Source organism: Oryzias melastigma, linkage group LG1, assembly GCF_002922805.2.
Source record: "Oryzias melastigma strain HK-1 linkage group LG1, ASM292280v2, whole genome shotgun sequence".
NCBI lineage: Eukaryota > Metazoa > Chordata > Actinopteri > Beloniformes > Adrianichthyidae > Oryzias > Oryzias melastigma.
Window position 1 is genome coordinate 31,113,228 of NC_050512.1, and position 24,121 is coordinate 31,137,348.

At 40.2% G+C, this 24,121-nt stretch overlaps 2 protein-coding genes across 6 annotated transcripts in view; one reads left to right on the plus strand and one right to left on the minus strand.

The window, feature by feature from the left end:
- LOC112157183 (B-cell receptor CD22) overlaps nucleotides 1-24,121 on the plus strand; it is an 821,740-nt gene that overhangs the window by 469,800 nt on the left and 327,819 nt on the right. The window lies entirely within an intron of this gene.
- LOC112157180 (alpha-1,6-mannosylglycoprotein 6-beta-N-acetylglucosaminyltransferase B) overlaps nucleotides 1-24,121 on the minus strand; it is a 186,345-nt gene that overhangs the window by 17,523 nt on the left and 144,701 nt on the right. For all 3 annotated transcript variants that reach the window (XM_024289781.2, XM_024289780.2, XM_024289779.2), the window contains 4 exons: nucleotides 23,779-23,925; nucleotides 23,541-23,657; nucleotides 8,958-9,032; nucleotides 7,028-7,311 (listed from right to left, as the gene is read on the minus strand). In XM_024289781.2, the coding sequence (XP_024145549.1) occupies nucleotides 7,028-7,311; nucleotides 8,958-9,032; nucleotides 23,541-23,657; nucleotides 23,779-23,925 (623 nt within the window). The remainder of the gene's footprint in view (nucleotides 1-7,027; nucleotides 7,312-8,957; nucleotides 9,033-23,540; nucleotides 23,658-23,778; nucleotides 23,926-24,121) is intronic.

The following is a 24,121-nucleotide window of genomic DNA, read 5'->3' on the forward strand; positions in this document are numbered from 1 at the left end:
CAGTAACCACCATGCGCATGTTTGAGAAGCGTGTCGAGGCTTTGTTCAGAGATTTGATACCGCCTCCTGCTCAGATCTTGGGTCGAGTCATCGATTTCTTTTTCAGGGTCGAGTACCAAAATCGTGGCTCTCCACACATTCACTGCTTACTGTGGGTAGATGGTGCACCTGTGTTTGACAAAGATGATGATCAAACTGTCTTCAACTTCATCTCCAGGTACAGCACTGCACAACTTCCAAACCCATCCACACAGCCAGAGCTGTACAAAGCAGTCAAGGAAGTCCAGACTCACAGCAGAAATCACCCAAAGACGTGCTTCAAATACCCTGGTGCTGATTGTCGTTTTGGATTCCCGAAACAGCCAAGTGACCAAACTATGATCAGTAGACCAGATGAAAACAGTGAAGACTCATTACAAGTGGAAAAAGCAAAGGCAAAACTCAGACCGTTAAGTGCACTGCTCAAAGAACCTGAAAGTGAAACACTCACATTTGCACAGCTTCCAACTACATGTAACTTAACTGACAGAGTACAAGAGGCGTTCACACTTAATGAAGACCTCCAGTACAGTGATTCTGAAGCGTGATCCCAAAGACTGCTGGGTAAATGCATACAATCCACATGTTTTACAAGCTTTTGATAGCAACATGGACATATCATTTATTTTGAATGCCTACTCTGTCATAATGTACCTCACATCCTACATCACAAAACAAGAGCACGGACTTTCAGAGTACCTTAAAACCGTCATTGAGAACTCCAGCTCCAGTGGCACAAACCAGGCTGACGACATGAAAGAAGTAATGCAGGCTTACTCCAAAAAAACGAGAGATTAGCGCCCAGGAATGTGTCACTCGTCTGTGTGGACTTCCCATGAAAAAGTCTTCCCGAGGAATAGTCTTCATTCCGATGACAACGCCGTCAAAATGAGTCGCCCGATTTCACAACTGGAAGACGTGACATCTGAAAGTGAAAATGTCTGGATGAGGTCTCTGGCAGACAAATACAAGTCCAGACCGGAAACTACAGAGTTTGAGAACATGTGCATGGCTGACTTTGCTGCCACATGCAGATTAGTTTACAGACAAGAAAGAAAAGCCAAAGGTGTTTTGCCTCTTCTGAACGGGATGGGATTTGTCAAAAAAAAACACACTAAAGACAAACCAGCTATCATACGTTTCTACCGTACACCTGAGAACAAAAATCCGGAACAGTATTTCCAGACACAGCTCAAACTGTATCTTCCGTACAGAGCCAAAGACGACCTTAAAAGACCTCACTACCCTACATACCAGTCCTTCTACCACTCTGGCTATGTGCACCTACGTGATTCTGAACACGCCGAGTCCGTTCAGGCCATTGTCAGACGAAACCAGGAAAAATATGAGAAAAACAGCAAAAACATTGAACAAGCCATTGAGGATTATGAGCAATACAGAGACTCCATTGACGAATGGTGCAACTTGGCGCCAAAATCAGAGCTAGTCAGACTGAAGTGGGTCAGTGAACTTCAAAGGGATGAGCACGTTGATGAAAACGAACAAGAAAACGTTCCAGACTACAGTCGCCAAGCCAATTCCTCAACAGAAATCAGAGCCATCAGAGAAGCCCCCCTGATTGATCACAGCACCCAACGACAAATGTACCAAAGCCTAAACCAACAGCAAGCCTCCATGTTCTATGCAGTCAGAGACTGGTGCATAAAGCGTGTCAATGGCTTTAATCCTGAACAGTTTCTTTATTATATCAACGGAGGTGCTGGAAAAGGGAAGTCTCATCTCATTAAATCCATTCACGCACAGGCAAGTAACATTCTGCGCAGATCACCGAGAAATGCAGAAGAACACGATGTATCTGGGCCAAGTGTTCTCTTGACATCCTTTACAGGCACAGCGGCATTTCAGATATCAGGCACAACTCTTCACAGTCTCCTTAGACTTCCCAGAATTCTGAAACCACCAATCCAGGGACTCTGAAACCTTCTTGATGAAGTCAGAGCAGAGCTTTTGAATGCGGAAATTATCGTCATTGATGAGGTGTCTATGGTTTCCAAAGTGCTGTTTGCTTATGTTGATGCTCGTCTAAAACAGATCAAAGGTTGTCAGAAACCTTTCGGAGGACCGTCCGTGTTAGCGGTTGGCGACTTCTATCAACTCCCACCTATCAAGCAGTCTAAGCCTCTTTGTGTTCCCGAACAGTTACAAGTTGGTCTGTGGAATGAACATTTTCAGATGGTGACTCTCACCGAGATCATGCAGCAGAAAAATGTTGCCTTTGCTGAAATGCTCAACAGAATTCGTGTCAAAGACAAGTCAGACAAACTCTTGGAGGAAGACAGAGCTTTACTTACTCAGGCCATCACTCAACCAGCTCTTTGTCCCATTGACACATTATACATATTTGCTACTAATAAACAAGTCCACGATCACAACTCTGCAACTCTGTCAAAACTACATGCCAACATCATCACTTTGCCTGCAGATGACTACAAAAAGGACCTGACAACTGGTAGACTGACACGCCAAGACCAGCCAGTGAAGGGAAACGGCAACGACTTGGACACAATCAGTGGCTGAAGGAGCTCGACTCATGCTTACCAGAAACATCAACATACGAAAAGGTTTGGTAAATGGAGCCTTCGGAGAACTCTTAAGTGTCATACCTTCAGACAGAGACCAGCATGTCATGAAACTTGCTTTGAAAATGGACAATACATCTAGTGTGAACGCAGAACAACCTGACAATGTGGTGTACTTGGAAAGAGTAGAAGAAAACCTGAAACAGAAAGGCATGGTTCGTAGACAGTTTCCTGTTAAACTAGCATACCATTAGTAGTACTTTGCGTACTATTCACAAAGTCCAAGAGGAATGACTGCACAAAAAGCAGTAGTGTCTTTAAAAAGAGTTTTTGAGAGTGGCATGTCTTATGTAGCTACCAGCAGAGTGACTTCCCTCAGTGGATTGTACCTTTTAGACTTTGATGAATCTAAAATTTACATAAATCCAGAAATCACTGCTGGACTGGATAAAATGAAAACAATGGATTTTGCACAGCTGATGCCTCTGCTGCATTTAAAAGACAAAGTTGATAGATCAAACACCATTACCGTTGTTCATCATAACACTGAAGGACTCCCAGCTCACATTGCAGACATCAAAAACCACCATGAATTCTGTCCTGCTGACATTTTGTTTTACAGAAACTCATCTACAAGGCACCTCTGTTGGACACAGTCTAATGCTTGATGGTTACAACATGTTCTACCGGAACCGGCATCAGTCGTACACCAACTTCCCACAGCTGGCCAGAAAAGGTGGTGGAGGAGTGGCGTTTACGCAAGAAACATTCAGTCACTGAAAAACGTTATCTGCATAATGTGACTGACCTTGAATTTGTGGCTTTAAAGGTTGAAGCTCCCGTCAGTGCTCTCATCATAGCTGTGTACAGACCTCCAGACTACAATGTCACATCATTTCTAAGGAATCTGACCAGTCTTTTGGACTCACTTGACATTTTAGACACTCAGCCAATCATCATCTGTGGAGATGATAATGAAAACACTTTGAGACAATTGACCAATTTCACAACTTCTTCTAACAAGAAAGTATGCACAACTCATCACCAATGCAACCACAGATAAGAACACACTGCTGGACTTGATATTCATCTCACAACCAGAAAAGTGTCAATTTCCGTTCTCTAGGACTACAACATGTCCTGAAAGAACCATTGGCCACCACACCAAGACTGCAGGCCATCCACCCACCCATTACTCCCTGATGCCCGTCCCTGTTCATGCCAGGCAAAGCCAAATACTACTTTGGCACTTAGTGGCTCCAACCTGGGCAGGCTGCAGGAATTTCTGTGTTTTGGGGAGTTCTTCAGCTAAAATGGTCAAGGTTATTTAATGTTCACATTTGTAATCTTTAGATATCTTTCATTAAAACCCATGTAAATGCTGACATAATTACAAGCATATCTTATCTGATAAAATATTGTTCATCATGTTTTTACAGATTTTCCTTTTCTGCACATGCTGACCAGAAGCAAACTGAACATCTACAACACGTGTTCCTCCTCGGACTCTGTGCCAGTCCTTCTGTTTTCAAGGTAAAATACATTTTTTTTAAAGTGACACAATTCATTATAAAACTTGAAATCTCAAAGTTTTCTACTTTGAGGAAAGTGCTACCATTTCTTACATTCTGAAGTATTTGAATGAGCTCTACAGTTTTTGCCCTTTTACAAATTTTTGAAAACAACATTTTCTGTTTTTACTTCAACCTTCAGCATTGAGAAGCATCCTGGACAGTCAGACATCAGAGGATTGGAAGTTCACCATTTCTCCAATCCTCGTGGGAGTCCAAACAGAAGGGACCTATACCTGGACGCTCAACAATTCTAGCCTTTAGAACGATGCCCTATACTGGAAGAACTACACAGCTTCTGAGGTTTTAAAGGGAGAAAAAAAAAAACACTGATGAAAAGTAGCTGAAAATTGACATTTTCCCAGACTTTTACATAAACTATGTAATGAACATGTAATCCTTTATATCAACAGCTGTCAAATGCTTCAAAGCGCTATTGCTTTCAGCAATCAGACGCAGTTTCTTCAAGGAATTGCAAATCTAGTTTATTATTGTTGGTAATAAATTAATTAAAGCAACAACTCAATCTAAAGAGGTGACTTGGAGCTTAAGGGTTGGCTGTTTTTAGTGAGCCGAGCCAGAGGAAGCCAGAATTCCCATTAATGAAAGAGCAGAGCAGACCCTGCTGGTGTTGTTGCTATGGTTAGATTGGTCAAATTTTAGTCAGTTTGGTAGAACATTTCATTCAGAGATTGAATATGAATAAATGTATGCACACATACAGTAGATAGGCTTACATATTAGCAGTTCCACAATGATTTCACTGCTGTATTTATTTTATAAAATGTGGCATTTTAAAGATATGTCTTATTCTTTTTAAACCCATCTTCCAAACAAACAGTATTAGCTTTACACATTTTAATCACGAAATGTTAATGTGACAAAATCTTGTTTTGATTATGAAAGAAACAGATTTTAAAAATTACATTTTGTTGTCCGGCCAACAGATGTCACTAGTTTTTAATGTGTCAAATGCTTCACAACCCTGAACCATTTCAAAACAATTTGGTTCATTTCGGTTCAGTGGCTCAGAAAGTTTTGGTTTCTCCATCTTCAGCGGCCACATTCAGCTTACACTAGCATTCTCACAGTCAGGAAGTGCTGGTGAAGGACCTGAATGCAGAGACCAGGCTTCTAACATTTCATAAACTGAAACATGAGGAGAACAACAACCAAAAAAAAAAAAAAAACCCATGGAGAACCAAACAGTGGCAGAACTACACAGATGACATGACAAGTATGAAGTGAAAGCCAGACACTTAAATAAGTTGAGGGCAATTAACTGAAATGAAAGCAGCTGTGAATGATGATTAACCTGGAGCTGGTGCGACTGACAGGAAAACTCAGAACATGAGCAAAAACCAAACCACAGAGCCTCTTCCTTACCAAAATAAGTTTGGTTTAAGTATATGTCTTAAAAATTAAAACTAAGATCATATACTTTTAGTTTTTTAGATACTTATAAGAGATAAACTTTACAAGTTCATAAGTTCATGTTGAGTAAACTTTGATTATTCTTAGAATGATACTACAAGTCCAAATATATTTAGTCTCTATTCGGCACTGTTCTTGAACATTTTTTACACAGCATTAAAAATGGAGTCGATATATTCTTGGGAAATTTCCAGTATATTAAAAATGTTTTTTTATACACTGATCAGCAAAAATATATTATTTGTAAGCTAAAAGCAAACCTTAAAAGTTAAATTAGATATACTTAAAATTGTACTTTCATAAACTTAAAGTTTATTGCCAGTAAACTAATAATATAGTTTTAAGTATACTTCTAAGAATACTTTTTTAATTTAACTGGGCCAATTTAGTCCCAACTTGTTAGTATACTTGTTAGTAAACTGCCAATATACTCTTTAATTGTACTTGGTACACTTGAGGAAATATACTTTTCTATGCTTGAGTATACTTTAAAACATTTACTTGAGGTATACATGTTTTTGATAAGGGTAACAATCACAGGTAATGCTATGTATCTAGGTATTATAATTATAATTATTTTATTTAAATTATTTACCAGGTGAAACCAGTTGGGGGTCTCTATTTCGAAGGGTGACGTGGTCAAAAGTTCAGCAGCACAAGTCACATTAATGAATTTATAAAACAGAATGATGACTTTAGAACTTACAATATTGTATACATATAATATACAAGTGACTTTGTGATTTTAAAGGGAAAATATATGTAAACAGTCATTTGGAGGGGGCAAAAGTTATGAGCAGCATGACATTAAAGAAGTGTAACTGGTTCGTTTTCAGTACACAGGCTTTGATGTTTGGACTGTTTTTCTTTGTGACTCAATAATTGATCATTGTTGGAGTGTCGATGATAAACTCCAGTCAACAAGGCTTCACTTTGGCGCCTCTAGATTGTGATGTCAAATATCATCCAAGTTTTTAAAAGTCTACAGAAGGAAATCCCCAAATTAATTGACCTCCTGACTTCATCCTTTTCTTAAAAATTGGTAGTTTGATGAAAGATTAAGATTTTATAGAACCAAACATCCAGAATATCCTGCTGAGACGTCAGTAATGTAAAGCAGCAGTTTGACTCAAACGAGTTCAGAGGCTCCCCAGTTTATGAAAGTAATGGAAAATGAAGCAGCAGAAAAAACTGATATGCTGATAAAAAGAGTTTTTAATCATTTGTGACCAGAGAAAATGGGAATTCTAGTCAAACTCTTCTCTTTGTATTAGTGCAGTGGAACAGGATTTCACACTTTAATTAAAGTTTGAATAACAGGAACATTTTACTGATTAAATCATCGCCGTCATCGTTGCAGCAAAATACTTTGAAAAGGAAAGTGAACTTCTCAGGGACGGAAAGAGGAGGCAGAACTTTGAGGTTACTTGGCGTTTGACGTACCCGTGCAGCGCCTCCTTGTTGTTGATGAAGCGAAAGTGGGCGGGCTCACAGATGAATCCTGTCAAGCGGCAGGCGTCCACGCAGGACTGTCCCTCCTGAGACACCAGCAGCCGGAGGGAGCTGAGAGGAGGCCAGGCAGCGGGAGCCCTCACACTGGAGGCCCAGACCAGAGCGCTGGAGTTCTGCAGAGGCATGAACAGAGGTCCTACGGTCCTGCTGCCTCGGGCAGATCCTGTTCTGGAGACGTTGGCTGGAATGAAAGGAGGATCCGGTGCACAGAAGTCCTGGAAAAGAAATCAACAACAAGAGTTTGTGGTGCTGAGAAATGTCTAAACGTTCAGTCGGGCAGGACATGAACATTTAAAAGTTTAACATTTTGACTAGGGCTACCACGATGAGTCGACTAATCGACGACTAATCGAATATTGAAATAGTCGATGACTAATTTAATAGTCGATAAGTCGTTTATTAAGGTTTTTAAGGCTATAATGGAATTTAGCTAAAATGTCAGGTGCATGCTAGATGTTCTGGCGAATTTAGGCGTTTTTTTGTTTTTTGGCTATTATGGAGTTTAGCTAATATTTCAGATGCATGCTAGCTATTATGGCTAATTTAGGATTAAAAAAAAATCTTTTTTAAGGCTAATTTGGAATTTATTAAATGTGTCAGCAGCATACAAGCTGTTTTGGCTAATTTAGAATTTTTCAGTTTTTTAGGCTAGTTAAGAGTTTAGCTAATATTTCATCTGCATGCTAGCTGTTTTGGCTAATTTGGGCTTTTTTGTTTTTAAGGCTGTTTTTGAGTTTATCTAATATTTCTGCTACATGCTAGCTATTTTGGCTAAATTAAGCTTTTTTTAAGTTTTCTAGGCTTATACGACAATAACAAATCCAAATGCCACCGCGTGATAAGGGGGGGCATCGGTAGAATCTTCTGGATTTCAAAATGCCGCTCATTTTTTTTTTTTACGTTTTAAAAAGCTCAAATAACTTATTTTCAAAATAAAAGCTGCTCTGTGCCAAACAGGATGGTCTTAGTGCAGCTCTGGACTGCTAGTAACCAATGTTGTGCAGCATAAGATAATATGTGCTTTTACCAATGTTTTGCTTTGCATATAAAATCTGTTCATTCTGGAGGTAGAGTTGAGCAAACAAGACGTCTTCAGATCAACAGGATGTAAAAACCATCATAGTTTATCACCTATGTGCCACCAATTTTTAAATTTAACTAATCTATATTAAATAAATGCTAATTAAGTAATCCTAACTTTTAAAAAATGCTATTTTATTTTTATCTTTTTTGTTCTTTTTCCCCTCTTTGTCCTCAGCAGTCTTTCACTGCTGGGTTTTGTTGTTTTAGTTTGGGGTTGGACCTTGGTAGTCTTAGTTTGTGGGCTTTGTTTATTTGTTTTCTTTTGGTTAGGCAAATTAGCAGGAAGCTGCTGACTATTCATGACGTCCAAGATCGCCAATTCGTGATTTTAAAAAATGTAGTAGAGTGTAGCCAAATATTGTTTGGGAACGATGTATTTTGCTCTGAAATACAGCTTAATGTTGGGTTTTAAGTTTATGAACTAAAACAAAGCCGAATGTGCAACGCTCATCAGTGGCAACACTACTGTCACCAGAACGAATCAAGTCTTCGTGTCGGTGAAGCTTCCTGTTTTCAAAATAAAGCTAGAAAGAACTTTTTTCTCTTCAAAAAATTAGATTAAAGTTCCGCTCACTGACATAAATTCTGGAAAAAATGAATTAGCTTTATCACCAGAGCATTAGCTCCAGAGTTGAGAGAAACTTTAGCTCCACTATGAGGGAAAGTCATTTATTTTTTGTGATTTTTTTTTGTCCTGACACATAAAAAAGGATGTAAAATGAAACCCAGTTTCTGGTTGTTGGACGGGGAACACGTCTGTGGAGAACGTGATCATCACCTGATTCTGGACGTAGGCGTGAACTCTCTCCAGCATCCCCTCACAAGTGTACTCGTACGGCAGATGAGGCTGAACCTGAAAACACAGAAACAAACTCATTACAGACAAAGCCGCTCTTTCTCTCACATTAAAGTGAACTTTTGATTCATTGTTCACATTAATTCCAATGAGCCGTCTCCTCTTCTTGGTAATTTCCGCGTATGAATGTGTGCATTGTCATGTTTCTGTGAAGCGTAATCACAGCGTGTCACGGCAAAAGAAATTCATTAGGCCTTATTTGCATTCCAATGTATCTTCCGTGTCTGTGATGTGCCAGTTTTCATGACTAAAGCTCACTTTTGATTGGCCTAATTAGCTGCGAGCAGAAAAGATTAGATATCTTTTGTGCTGCTCCGTAACACCAAGATGTTCACGCTGACAGCCTGAATAAAGCTGCACCAATGCGACACGGCACAGCCTGATAAAAAGTGAAAATAAAGGAGTTTAACCAACTGTTAATAAATGAAAGGCAGCACTGTGAGCAGCAAATTATTTCTTTTAACAAGATAACGTCCTGTTTGGGTTTGAACCTCACCATCAGAATAAAAGGAAAACTGAATAAAGTTAAAAACAATCTGCAGAGATGAAATCGGTAAGTGATTTTAGCTGAAAACATTTAAGTTCTGTCATATTTTTGAGGAAAGTGGAACAGATCGTGGTAGATGTTCTTGAACATAAATGCAGAGGAGCAGATGGAGGAACTGTGACGATTTTGGTAAGAGGGATGTTGAGGGTGGAGCTACCAGGACGAGGTCTAGAGGAGGACCAGAGAGGAGGTGTAGGTGTAGAAGACATGAAGGTGGTTGATGGATGCAGAGGAGTGAGTTTGTTAATTCATACATATCTGTGGCGCCCCCTAAAGAAAGCAGTCGAAAGACAAAAAGGACATCCATCCTGAGGTTGCTGGAGCCTATCCCAGCTTTTGTTGGGAATGTCAGGGTTCACATGGAACAGGTTGGTAGTCTGTTGCAGGATCAAACACACACTTAGGGGCAAGTTAGAGACACCAACCAACCTATGAAGATTGAATTTGGACTGCAGGAGGAAATCGGAGTGAACAAAGAAAAAAAACAAACACAATCTGCATGAGGAGAACACGCAAACTTCACACAGAAAGAACACGGCCGAGATTTGAACCAGGAATGCTCTTGTAGTTCTCAGGTTTTAATCTTAATTTAACTTAAATATGAATATATCTAATTGCATTTAGTCTGAGTTTTTTTTTTTTAATTTCCAATCTACTCTTTTTGGCGCTTCTGTGAAAAAACTTTGTTGGTTTTAATTTTCATAGTTTTGCTAAATCAAAATAAATGAAACTGAATCTTTCTTCAGTTAATTTTAACCAAAGTGAACCAGAATCTCTGGGAAATACTGTGAAAAGAGCTCATTAAAGATGAAACTTGTAGATTTTAAAGGTTAGTCCATTAACACTACAGCTGTTGACAGCGATTAACACAAACTCTGTGACATCATAACTGATCGTTAACCCAACAATGAGAATTAGCTCATTCTGATGTGAACATTCTGTTCACATCAAAACTTTTAATCTAGAGTTGGATCCGGCCCCCGGGGCTTTAACTATGACACATGATATAAAGCATATTTTTATATCACATTGCACCAATGTCACCTAAACTGTTGCATAACAACACAAAGATACTTTTCTCAGCAACAGAATTGTTGGATTTATAAAAATAAAAATGTCACAACTGTAAAGTGTTTTATATCAGTACAAACCTGTTTTTACATTAAAGTCCAACTCCAATATGTCTGCATATATATTTTTATTTCTATTGTCTTTTAATGATCTTTACCCACTTTTTAGCCAAAGTAAAAAAAATGATCTCTATTTTAAGACATAGTTTCTGCAGAGCAGCAGGAGCTCATCAGAAATTCACCTCTGAGTTGTGGGCGGGACTGTTGTCGGGAAAGTTAGCCTTTCCCATTTCCCATCAGCCCTTTGTTTACACTTTCTCCCATGAGCTTATAGCAACCCAAAAGCCCAAGCTAGCCTTAGGATTATTAGAAAAAAAAACAATAAAAAAAAAACCAGGCAACATCAGAGCTCTGAATCCGTACAGTTTAGAGCCAGATACCGACTCAGACGAGGAAAATGAAAACGTTTGTGGATTTATTTGTCTGCAAGTGCAGCATTTACAACTGAAACAGAGAAGAGACTTTGGCCCCGCCCATGGCAGTAGCTTCATCCTCACTCCGAGCTTTTTCAAACATCCGGTTTTCATCTGATCCCGATCCACTGAATAGAGAATGACTCAAAAAGTTTGAATCCTACATTATTTTATATACATGTCCTCCATTATGAGAAAACTGTAAGATCAACCATCTGAGCTCCAGTCGGTTGAAGTCTTCACCAACATTAAGTATGTTTGGATTAAAATGTGTATAAACAAGTACATTTATTAAAATTGTAAACAAAGAGTCGAGTCAGATCGAGGTTTCAAAACAAAAGAATGACTTGAGTAAATAATCCCCGACCAAATAATCCACACTGGATTACTTCCACATGACATTAAAGCCTTTTTCCACGTCTGCAAGAATTCACGGTCAGTTTCCAGTAACACCTTAGAGAGAGGGGGAGAAAATCATGTTAATCTGCTGTGTATGCTGAAGCAGAAAATAAACACAAACAAGAGGGACGCACGAGCCTCCAGTGGCACAAACGCAGGCGTGCACGGTCCTCGTGTCACGTCTCATGTGCAGCTCCACTTAACCAGGCAGGGGTTTACAGAGCATGCTCACTGACAAGTGTGACCTTGGGTGAGGGTAAAAAGGCCTGCAGTAGATGAGCCAGCAGCGAGCGATAAGCAGATGTGTGAAGTGTCCTCGGTCCAGCTGAGGACCGCGCTGCACAAACAGGAAGCAGATGTCATTCATGCGCCACTGTTTGTCAAGCAGGTTTTTCCCTCCATGGTCTACTTCCATTTATAGTCATAAAAACACTATTTTAGACCCTTTGTGAAGTATCTTTGATGTAGTTTTTAGATAATTTATGACAGTTCATTTCAGTCCAGAATAATTTGAATTGTAAAACCTAGAATAAGTGTAAACAAGGCTGGGTGTTATTGTGAATACGCCACACCACACATGTGTATTGATGTCATTGTTTTCTTAAGATGTTATAAAGAGAGCCCAACAGCACTCAGGGACACATCCCAGGACACACACTGTTTGACAGCGGAACACAGCAATCAGAACAAACGGATGAAAAAACAGTTTCTGTCCAACAACTATCACCAAACTCAACCAACATAACACACAAGAAGAGGCCGGTGAAACGGACTGGCTGTTCAAGAAATTGACTATTTTGTGAAATAAGTGGGCAAATATAAGAATAGTATTTTTTCTATTTTTCATTTTTTCTTTCTGTGTTGTGTAAACTCGTCTTAAGTGGTGCTATGACAAAATAACCTATTCTATTCTATTCTAACAAGGCTTAACAAGGCTTAGAGTTAGCGTAGTCACAGTAACGGTTTTTAAGAGGTATTAACATTATTATGTTTACAATCAAGGTTGGGAGTTACAGTTATTGTGTAAATGCTAACAGATATAACGGATGTGATATAATGCCACTGTAGATGTTCATTAAACATGAGATTCTATGAAATCCTGGTGGGAAGAGTAGTAGTAATAGTAGTAGTAGTAGTAGTAGTAGTAGTGGTGGTGGTAGTAGTAGTGGTGGTTGTAGTAGTAGACGTAGTATTAATACTACAAGTAGTAGTAGTAGTGGTAGTTGTCGTAGTCGTGGTACCCATAGTCGTTGTAGTAGTAGTAGTAGTAGTATTAATAGTGGTCGTAGTCAGAGTAGTAATCGTAGTAGTATTAGTAGCAGTAGCAGTGGTAGTATTAATGGTAGCTGTAGTCGTCATAGTACTAGTCGTAGTAGTATTAGTTGTGTAGTAGCTGTCGTCGTAGTGGTCAGAGTAGTAGTATTTGTCGGAGTCGTAGTAGTGGTAGTAATAGTGGTCGTAGTCGTTGTAGTAGAAGTATTAATTGTAGTATTAGTAGTCATTGCCGTAGGTGTCAGAGTAGTAGTATTGGTTGTAGTAGTCATAGTAGTAGTAGTAGTAGTAATAGTAGTCGTAATAGTATTAGTTGTAGTAGTAGTCATTGTCGTAGTAGTCAGAGTAGCAGTATTTGTTGGAGCTCGTAGTAGTAGTCGTAGTAGTCATAGAAGTAGTAGTAATAGTAGTCTTAGTTCTTGTAGCTGTAGTCGTAGTATTAGTAGTCGTAGTAGTAGTAGTCGTAGTATTAGTAGTCGTGGTAGTAGTAGTTGTAGTTTTAGTCGTAGTCTTCCATCGGTCAACGTTGACCATGGATGTTGTATCCTAATTCTTGTCTTGGTTGGTGTCTGGGTCTCTGGGACAGAGTCATTTGTGGCTGAAATGTTGAGGAGGTTTGTGTCTCTTATCATGACCGTTCTCTGTAGAGGATGTTCTTTGGGATTCTCCCGTCCAGCACAGGTGATGTCAGAGAATGATCTTCATGCTGGTAAAGCCGGTGTGAGTCAGAACTTCTACGTTGGAGACTTTGTCCTGTCAGGTAAAGCCCTGGATGTGACACAGACCTCGTGGTGGAAAGTATTCAGTCTCCTCTCTTGTCTGGAGTATGTGGTCCATGTCTCACTCTTGTACAGCAGGGTGCTGATGATGCAGGTGATGTACGCTGCCATCTTTGTTGTGGTTGTCAGGATGGGGTTTGACCACACTTGAGTTATCAGTTGGACTAAGGTGGAGGTCCCGATCCTCTTGTTAAGCTTCAGAAAGAGGTCATCGGTGATGGTGGAGCCCCGTACGTGAACTAGTGGTGATGAGACATGAGACTGTGATGGTCAGTGGAATGTAAGTGTCCTTTTCTTCAAACTCATGGTCAGTCCAAAGTCTTAGCAGGTCATGGAAAAACAGGACATCCATGACATCAGAGAGGTGGGAAGAACATGATTAAATACATGTATGCTAACCCATGAGCAAGCTTTCACACGCGTGTGTGTCTACATTCACCAACATCAGTCATTTCTATTCAGCCTGAGGCTCTTTTTTCCTGTTTACTCTGTGACCCAGAGAGACTTTAAAAAGTCTCACAGCAGCAGAAGTCAAAGGAAAAACTGGATCCCATCTGCAGTCAATAGCTGGCTTTGAAATCAGAAAACACCATTGAGAAGATTAAAGCTGGACTTCAGAGAGCAAAGGTAGAAATACAACAACGCTCACATGAACCGAGCTCTCAGCTGGGGATCTATCGAGCCCTTTGAACGCAGTTTTGATTCTAAAAGTTGTTCTGAAGCCACACTGGACCTTAAGCTAGTGGACATACGACCTCCACCACCATCATCCAATGTCACATTTATTTTTAGTAGATAACAACACTAGTTCAGCACCTCCTGCCCATCAACAGAACTTTTCCTAAAACTCAAACCCTCAGGACTTGTTTCTGCTGAGAAACATTCAGGGTCAGGCATGGCTCTGCATTTCTATGAACAAGGTTTTGAAACACACCAGAGGAAGAGTTTTTCAACACTTTTTCTGATGGCGCATAAAAACCAGAGGAAGTTTGTAACATAAAATCTTTATTATGGAACTAAACACTGGATTCCTTTGAGAAAACAAAATACAAAAGAAACAAAAAGCCCAAAACTGTTGCACAGGGCTTAACACAGCCTTAGACAGCATTGTGTGATGATAATATCATGGTGAGTCGGTCATGAAACATCGCTGTCCAAACCAACAAAAATACAGTAGAAATGAAAGCTAAATGACTCTAAATAGAAGTGTTGTGATCTGATCTAAACGGCTCAGTGGAAACATGGATAGAAATCTAGGGGGGATGTGTTTTGCAACCAAGAACACGCTATAGGCGGTTTCTTAAAGACGGATTCATCCCATAGTGTTCACACCAGGCAAGCAGGAACCAAAACATCCAAGAAGTGCAAATCTGGTGAATCTTGCTGCATGTTTTTCGCTCACAGCTCTATTCCGATAAAAGACTTGGTGTCACATTTTCCGCCGGCCAAAGGATTTAAGTTCTTTATTTCCACCTGTTGACACTTCTATGTTTTGAAAAGAATGCTCACTAAGTCACTAACAAACCTGAGTCCCTGATTGGTCAAAGTTCAGCTGGTTGTGGCAGGTGTCAGGGCCGTCCTCGCTCACCTGCCTAAGGATTGGGTCCAGCACACTAGCTCAACATCTCCTCATCAGACAACCTGCTATAAGGACGTCCACACCCACCGGGCAGCATCAGTTCATCTGTTCCCCGCTGGTAGAGTACACGGACCAAGAGCTACTGCCAAAACATGTATTATGCTAAGCCTTAGACTTGCTGCCTCTCATTCTCAACCTTCTCCAATACACTCTGTTCTACCATCAGGGACCTCCAGTCTTGGGTGTTGTATAAGTGTTGCCCACAAAATGCTGAAGAAAATAATGTCCATGATCATTTTCTCTCTACTAGTTGAGAGAGGGGTCTACGATCTTAATATTTTGTGTGAGCCACCAATATTTCCCATAAAGGTTCGACCATTTTTCACCACCAACTCTGAATGCTACATTGACACCGGCCATGTGTAACGTGTTCAAGGACAGCCTAGACCAGGGGTCACCAACCTTTTTGAACCTGAGGGCTACTTCATGGGTACTGACTCATACGAAGGGCTACCAAATTGAAATAACAAATTTGCTTAGATTTTCTTTAGTTATACATTATTAATAATGAATAATGATACTTCTCTATGTGAAGACACTGATTTCTCACCATAATTATCAACAATGACAACAAGCTAGGAAACAAATATCAATATTCAGAACTTTATTAATCTCAACAGATCTTGTCATATTTTGAGGTAATGATCGAATAGAATGTTTTTAACAAAATTATAACTGCTACATGTTATAAACACACTTTTAAATTGAACAACATTCAAAATTCAATTCAACTTTGCCATGTTACTGCCATGTTGCGACATACAACGTCTGGTATCTGTTTCTTTATTAGTGGGAAGACTGACATTGCATGCTGTTCACCAGTTTAGTGTAATCTGGTGTGTAACTTGATACTGCAACTGTGAGTGAGTCTTTCAGATGTGCATCAGTGAGGCGTGTTCTGTGTTTGTTCTTGATGAAGTTCATATCAGAAAACGCTGATTCACAGAGATAGGTTGAACCAAACAGGCTGGCAGTCTTCATAGCTGCTGTGCATACTCCACTGTACTTCTGTGTGTCAACAAGGCACCAAAAGTTTGGTGCACCCTGGTGGGCTTTGAGGTTGAGGTCATTTTGCAGTGTTATGATTTCAATCTCCACCTGTCCAGCATCCAAGTCAAACGTTGAACTTAGTTGCTCAGAAAAGCATGTCGTGTCCACGTTCATGAAAGGATTGGAAATGAATGCCACACATGGCTCGAGCTGATCAATGTCACAAAACCTATTTACAAACTCTTGCCCAAGTCTGTTGATGACATCACAGTATTTTTCTGCCACTCTGTCAAATGCCTGGGATGCAGAAGCATTATCTTTCAGCACCGACTGCATGGAGGGAAAGTGCAGCACTTTTTTTCTCTGTATATCCACTGAGAAAATGTTCATCTTGGCTTTAAATGCATTTAAAGCACTTATCATATCAACAATAGTCTTCCCTTTGCCTTGCAGCTCTGTGTTCAAGTGGTTTAGTTTCCCTGTAATATCCGTCAAAAATGCAAGGTCAAGTCTCCACTCTGTGTCCTCCAGCAGTGAGACGTCTTCACCTTTGGACTGCATGAACTCTTTGAGTTCACCCAAAAGTGACAAAAAACGATGTAAAACTCGTCCTCTGCTGAGCCATCGGATTTCTGTGTGCAGCAGTAGGTCACCATATTCAGCTGACATCTCCTCTAACAGCACCTTGAAAATCCTGTGCTGTTTTGCTTTGGAGCGGATGTTGTTTATGATCTTCACAACAGGAGTCATCACGTGCCCAAAGCCGATCACTTTTGCACATAAGGCCTGCTGGTGAATGATGCAGTGGTAATGCAGAAACTTTGGGAAGTCTGGATCAGATTTACAGTGAGCAATGAAACCTGCTTGTCGGCCGATCATAGCAGGAGCTCCGTCTGTAGTCACCGCTACCAGCTTTTCCAACGGCACCTTTTTCTGCACAAAAAACTCCTTTACAGCGTTATAAATGTCAACTCCCTTCGTAGTTGTCTTTAAGGGAAGTAATGTCAGGAGTTCTTCTCTTGTGGAGAAATCTTCAAACACCATCCGGATAAAAACCAACAGCTGTGCTGTACTGCTGCTGTCCACAGACTCATCACACTGCATGCTAAACCACCTGCACTTTACCAGATCCCGGTCCAGCTGATCGGTCAAGTCACCAGACATAGCCGACACACGTCTAGTGACTGTAGTTGCCCCCAGTTGGACGTCAGAGAGAGAGGCGATTACATCGGTTCCATGTTTCTCGTCTTTAAGTACAGTGTTAGCAATTATCATCATTGCTTCTTTTACAACTTCTCCATCTGAAAATGCCTTCTTCTTCTTGACCAGAAAATGTGTGGCCCGGAATGAGGCTTCAGTTGCTTTTAGTGACTTTTTCAGGGGCTTCGTGAAAAAAGACTGTTGCTTACCCAAAGCTGCCTTTAGCTCGCGGGCTTTTTCTGCCCGTAGTGCGCTCCCTGGTGGGTAGTTAGCATGGTAGCTCCCATGACACGTAATGTAGTGTCTCTCCACATTATGCCGCTTCGAAATAGCCACATTCCGACACACGCAGGCTTCTTTAACAGTTGTAAAAAAGAACTCCTCCTCCCATTCTTTGTGAAAGTGATATGATTTCTTTCTTTTTTCTGCCATGTTTTGGTGGTAAGAAACTGCATTCCGCCTCCATCCGCTAGCTTACTCTCCACTCGCACAGATTTTGTCCGCGCGCTTTACTGACCTTTGAACTACAGTAGGTTCAAGGTCACCTAAACTTATCTAAAGTTCATGCATAATGTACGGAAGCCAAACACGACCTGCTCTACTTGTTTATCATTTTCTTGAGAGAAAACAAGATGTGAAATTTTTTTAACGAGAAAGCAAGAAAACGAGTCTCTTTATTTAGTCGTTAACAACAAAAACAGCACAAGAACACTCCACAAAAGTTGTTTGTTAGTTTTTTTTTAATTATTATTATTTTTTATTAGTGGTTCTACGCTCCTCAAACGCTTTAATTCAGCCTAATGCACCCGTCCCTTTATTTTCCTTAAACATCCGAACAGGTTGATTGACAGATCCTACAGCAGACAAGAATCTGCGCATGTTGTGTTCACTGACCTCTGGACATACGTAAGTGAACCCAAAAAGTAACTAACTCAGTCCGCTACAAACTTTGTCATTTTTTGCAATCTGCAGCAAAACAGTCAGGGTTAGTTTTTCAGAGAAAACGTCGACACTATTCAATCACTCGATTATATCCGGATCAGTGCCGGTGTTCTGTGTTTTCTCTGATAAACTGCTTCGTTTTACTGCCGATATCCGGGGCTCTGTGAACGCACCATGCAGAAACACTCAGCAGCTCTGGGTTCTGTTTCCTTTACACATGAATCTTTAACAAAATTCTAGGAATGAAACAGTGTCGCAATGATACGGTTTCATAATAATGCGATAAAAAAACGAACTCATGCGATAAGTCATTAAAAACACGGCGATGTGTGTTTTTTTATTTGATCTACTAAAAAGAGTGCATTTGGGTGACGTCACAGCAGTGTGGTGCGCGCGTGCCGCGCAGCGAGTCCACTGACAGTCTCAGATGCAAGTCAGAAGTCTGTACTTGAGTGAACCTCATATGAGACCTCTGCTCGTATTCAGGCTGCAGAAGTGCGGCTACAGATGAAGCCATGACGAAATCTTGGTTATTGATTTTACAGAGGAGATGCACGATCAGCTGTGGCGCTGAACTGTCGTGGCGCCCGCTGTGTTGTACTCTGACAGACACATCAGAAGCGCATTTAATTAGAAAAAAGTCAATTTCATTACAGTTTTGCAAAAAATGTCCATCCATTTCAATACGCCTTCAAAACCAGCTCCTCTGAGCGCAAGAACTGTTTTTCTAAAAATGCGTTTTTTTTAATCAATTTAAAAATATATATAAACTGTGTTTGCATTAAAGAAAATTAATTATCAAAAACCACGACATTTCAGAGTGAATGTGAAAGCAGCTGGGGTTTGGGGGGAATAACGGGAGGGGGCTGGTTTACTCAGGCGTTTGAGGAGCGCAGCTCCACTAATAAGAAAAAGAACTGATCAAAAACAGCTGTTGTGGAGTGTTTCCTTCTATTGTTTTTGCTGTTAACCACAAAATAAAGAATCTTAAAACAGGTAAAGTCTCGGTGTCTCCATGCGGGAAAGGGAGAACTGGGCGCTTCATTCTTTGTTATTGATTATGTCGCTATAACGAGAAAGCGATAAAAAAAAAAAGAGTGGGATAGGCCGGTTTTGGCTTCAGCAGTAATGAACATATATTTTAAAAATGTTTTAATTATTTGTGAATGTGAAGGTAAGTTTGAGTTAAAAAAAATACATCACAATAAAATGTAATTTTAGAGCAGCTCACAAGTGAGTTGTGCTATTTTTAGAAGAGACCGGCGGGCGACTTATGAGGTCCTCGAGGGCGACCTGTCGCCCGCGGGCGACGTGTTGGTGACCCCTGGCCTAGACGGCATTTTTGGATTTGTATTTGAATACATTTGAATGTGAAACCCAATGAGGCAAATTTTCTTTGTGACATTGGGCTATATAAATAAAATTGAATTGAATTGAATTTAGCATCTTTTGTTCACACTGGACTGTCGCTACCTGATACTCGCGCATAGTGCTGTCACAAATGACTATTTCAATAGTCGACTAATCTCCGATTATTTTTTCCGATTCGTCGACTAATCAGTTCATGTGCAAACTGGATGTGAAACACACATCTTAACCATAATTAGCTTTAAACTAACTAAAAATTAGATATATAGCATTACCCGGGGTAATGCTAGTGTGAATGCTGTAAGCTGAATTTGGCCGCTGGAAATGTAAAAATTGATAGCTAAAAATATCAAGGTTGATAGCTGAAATCACTAAATCTAAAAGCTAGCTAAAATATTAGTTAAATGCCAAATTAGCCCAAAAAAACTTTAAAAAGTAAAACAAAACTTCAAAATACCCCCCCCAAAAAACTGAAAAAAGTCTAAATTAGCCAAAACAGCAAGCGTGTAGACTCCAAAAAAGGTGAAAAGTCTAAAGACTAAAAAGCAAAAAAAATAAAAAAAAAGGCCAAATTAGCGAACATGTAGCTGAAATATTAGCTAAACTCCAAAATAGTCTTGAAAATCTCAGTAAATGCCAAATTATTCCAAAAAGCTAGCAGAATGCCATTATAACTTTCAACTTGACTACACTCTGACTCCATATAATATAAAGTAACGACTAATCGACTATTAATTTAGTCGTCGACTATTTTAATAGTTGATTAGTCGACTAATCGTGGCAGCCTTTCTACATACCAGCCGCCTACAGTTAGAAGAGGTTTAGTAAGAAATGTCAAAGTAGTGCATATCTGGTGAATCTTGTTCCAGGCTTTATTTTCACGGATCTGTTCTTATATATGAAAGACTCTGTCCAATCACTCCCAACTCCTCAAAAATTCATGTTTGGTTAAGGACCCCTCCGCGTGACTTTTGGATGTTATGGGTGTTATCAACATGTTGTTTTTTTTCAAATCACGGGTCCAGACCCCTGCGCTGCTAACCAGAACAGGCTAGTACCAGGACGCGGAGTGAACTGGTACCCTAACCCAGTACCGGTTCCTGTCCGGTACACCATGTGGTACCGGTTAAGGTCTGGTAACGTAACTTGTACCGCTTCTGGTGCTGGGCTAAGGTACCAGTACCAGCCGCGGACCCCGAGGACCAATCCGTGTGCAGTACAGCATCCGGTGCCGCGTACCGAGGGTTGCGGACCCTTGATTTAACTAACAGCCAGCAAGTCAAAAAACGACGAGTTGGAGAAACCCAAAATGTCAAAAAAGCGATGCAGAGGAGTCAAGGAGTCAAACGTCAATATGTAACGAGTTGGGAGTGAGAATGTGTTTTGGTGCCATAGTCTTTTCGGGTACAAACCTCATTTACTAGTTTCTCCTTCGTGATCAATTTTCAAGCTCTTGGCACTTCCGTAGATTAAAAGGAACGCCACCCACACGTCTGTACTAAATCTGAGTCTCTGATTGGTCAAAGTTTGACTTTCAACGAGCGGTGAGAGTCTTAAACGCAGAACATGATATGCATCTAACGCTTATGCAAAATTCCCCTGAGGTTAGGTCGATTACATTTTGAGTCTAGTTTACGTAGTTCTCCTGTATTTTTTCATTCTTTTTTTTTCACATTTTATCAAACATCTACAGACACTTTTCCAGATTCTACAAACTGATCCAATCCAAACAGGATCCTCAGGGGCACAAAGCACTTTTCCTGACGTTCAGCTCATCAGTTATTTAGACCTTGCTGTCAAAACTCTGAACCTTCAGCTCAACCAGTTAGAAAGGAAAATCTATTGAGTGAAAACAGGAAAAAAACACTCGTCTTGGGAGGAATTAGACTGAACTCTCAGATAAACATTTAGGAAGGAGAAACACAAAGCTCCTGAGGGATTCAGGGAAAGGAGGAACGATAGAAAGGATTTATTGGAACATGAGAACTTGTCAGCCTGTCAGAGATTGGATTGCCTGCATGGCCGAGCATGAGTCCTCGCCACACAGTGTGCTTGTGTGTGAATTCATGTGTGTTGCTGCGGTGTCTTCACATTAACGGTTGTCGTGTGCAGGTGAGGCCGTGTGTGCGTTTTACTGGGATAAGTGGAAGCAGGATCTGTCTGCCTCGGAGTGATTGTGTGGAGGTACAGGTGAAGCGCTCAATCAGCTCCGCCTCAGAGGTGACGGAGGCGGGACGTTTCGCTCGACTGTGAACACAGACGAGGACGGAGCGGGAGAAATATTCACACGAGCGAACAGAAAACCCCGTCAGATCCTGTCAGATCTACGATCCTGTGACAAGATCTTCAGATGATCAGTGGAACCGCTGGTTGCTGCGTTCTTTTTAAATCATTATGACTTGTGTTGACGATAAAAATTACATCTACAAAGGATGAAAAATGTAAAAAGCAGATATTCCGTAAGTTTTATAATATCTAAATAAAATAAACTATTGGTTAAAAATAGTTTTTTTAACTGCCACAGTAAAAAGAAAAAAAACACAGAGTTTGCAAGAAAACTTTAAAACACTTGATATTATCAATATATTTTTGCATTTTTCTGCTCAAAAATAGAAAAAGCATAAACATTTCTAAAAACAAAATGAACAACAAAAGATTTCTTGAAGTATTCTTCATCACACTCCAGTCCAGGAGTGTTCAATGCCTTTAGGTGTTGACTAGATTGTGTTTTCAGACTCAAAATTCCTTTTTTAAACCGTTAAACCTGCCATATTGGTTTGTTCGTGTTTTTTGAGGACAAAAGAGGTCAGTTTTGTGCTTTTGTCTTAAAATCAATGTTAGATTTTCATTTTCTTTTCATTTTTCGTCACTTCCTCGTCTGAGCTGACATCCGGATCAGAACCAAACAGCTGGACATTACTCATATTGATGGACATTTTTATGTAGCAGCGGTGAAGATTTGCATTGGTGAGACACAGACAGGGGGGGATCAGGGACGGAGCCACTCACCTCCAAAAGCCACGCCCCCTCAGAGGAGATTTTGGAAACAGAGGCTTCAGATTAACATGAAAAATGTTTTTTAAGATATTTAGGTTGTGGGATTTTGTTTAAAAACTTTATAATCATAATTAAAACACTACTGGAAACATTTTATAGCCCATTTTTTAACCCTTTTATTTATAATTTGCCAAATTATAAATTAGAAGATAAATGTCTCGCTATTTCGTGGACTTTTTTTGTGCAATTTCACTTTTTTTTAAAGTGTATTGTGTTCTTTGCCCTAATAGGCTGTTGACCTCTGAGTCTACTCTGTATTGTGTGCATTCAGTTTGTCAAACAGACACAAATCTTTGATCAGAACTTTGTCTTCATTCTATAATCCTCGACTCATTTTCTATAAAGGTTTGTACTTTGAGAGTTTATACAAGAGAAAAAAGTGTGAAAATGTTTGTCTGAGAAAAGAGATTGAAGTGTGTAATGAGAGATTTAACAGCCTTAAAATATTTAGATTTATTGTAAAATATATATTTTTTAAATTCTAGTGCATCTCCAATGATAAATGAGGGACCACTGTAACATAAAAATATGATCTTTGTAAGAAACAGCATGCATTGAGAGTTTAGTGTTGTAGTTTCATAAAATAATCTTATTTATGCAATACTCATTTTTCGATCCAGCGCTGCTTCGTCATGCTAAACCTATTAAGGACTGTGGGGAACAGTGTCTTTTCCAACAACAAACTGGATCCAGCAACTTTCTGACAGACAGCTGACTGCTCCGCCCACTGAGCCACATGCCCCGCCCCCTCACCGAAGAGTGCGATTACCTTGATTCTCATGATTTCCTTGATAGCAGACTCAAACTCCAGGGAGTTGTTGAAGTCCACCGTCATGACGTGCGGTCTGCCGATGTACTGCTCTGCATAGGGATGCTGCGAGTACACCTACGTAAAGCAAAATGAGCCGCTTTGATTCGGTGTTTTCATGCATGAAAAAGGTTGAAGTCTCTGTGAGATATTGCAGAACTTGTTTCACAGTTATTAGGTTGTAAACGGCGTCACTCACCTCTCTGGATGTGGGCTTCCCCCTGAAAAACTCGTGGTTTAACGAGCTGTGTGGAGGCTGGAACTTGGGCTGGAGGAAAATGCAGCCGTTGGCGACGGCTTCGAGTGGAGCCGGGCCTTCATAGGGGAATCCGAAACCGATGAAAAGCTGAAGAACCAAAAAAGAAAAAGAGAAACAATTTCACAAAAGGATGCTGAGTGAGAAAGAGTTGGTAAGCTCTGGAAAGGACTTCAGAGGAGACAATGCAACGGATAAGGCGGCGGGTCACAAACGTGCTCATGCAGTCTATTCTGAATAACAGCAAACGCTCACTAAAGAACGGTTTGACTAAAATGTTGCCACG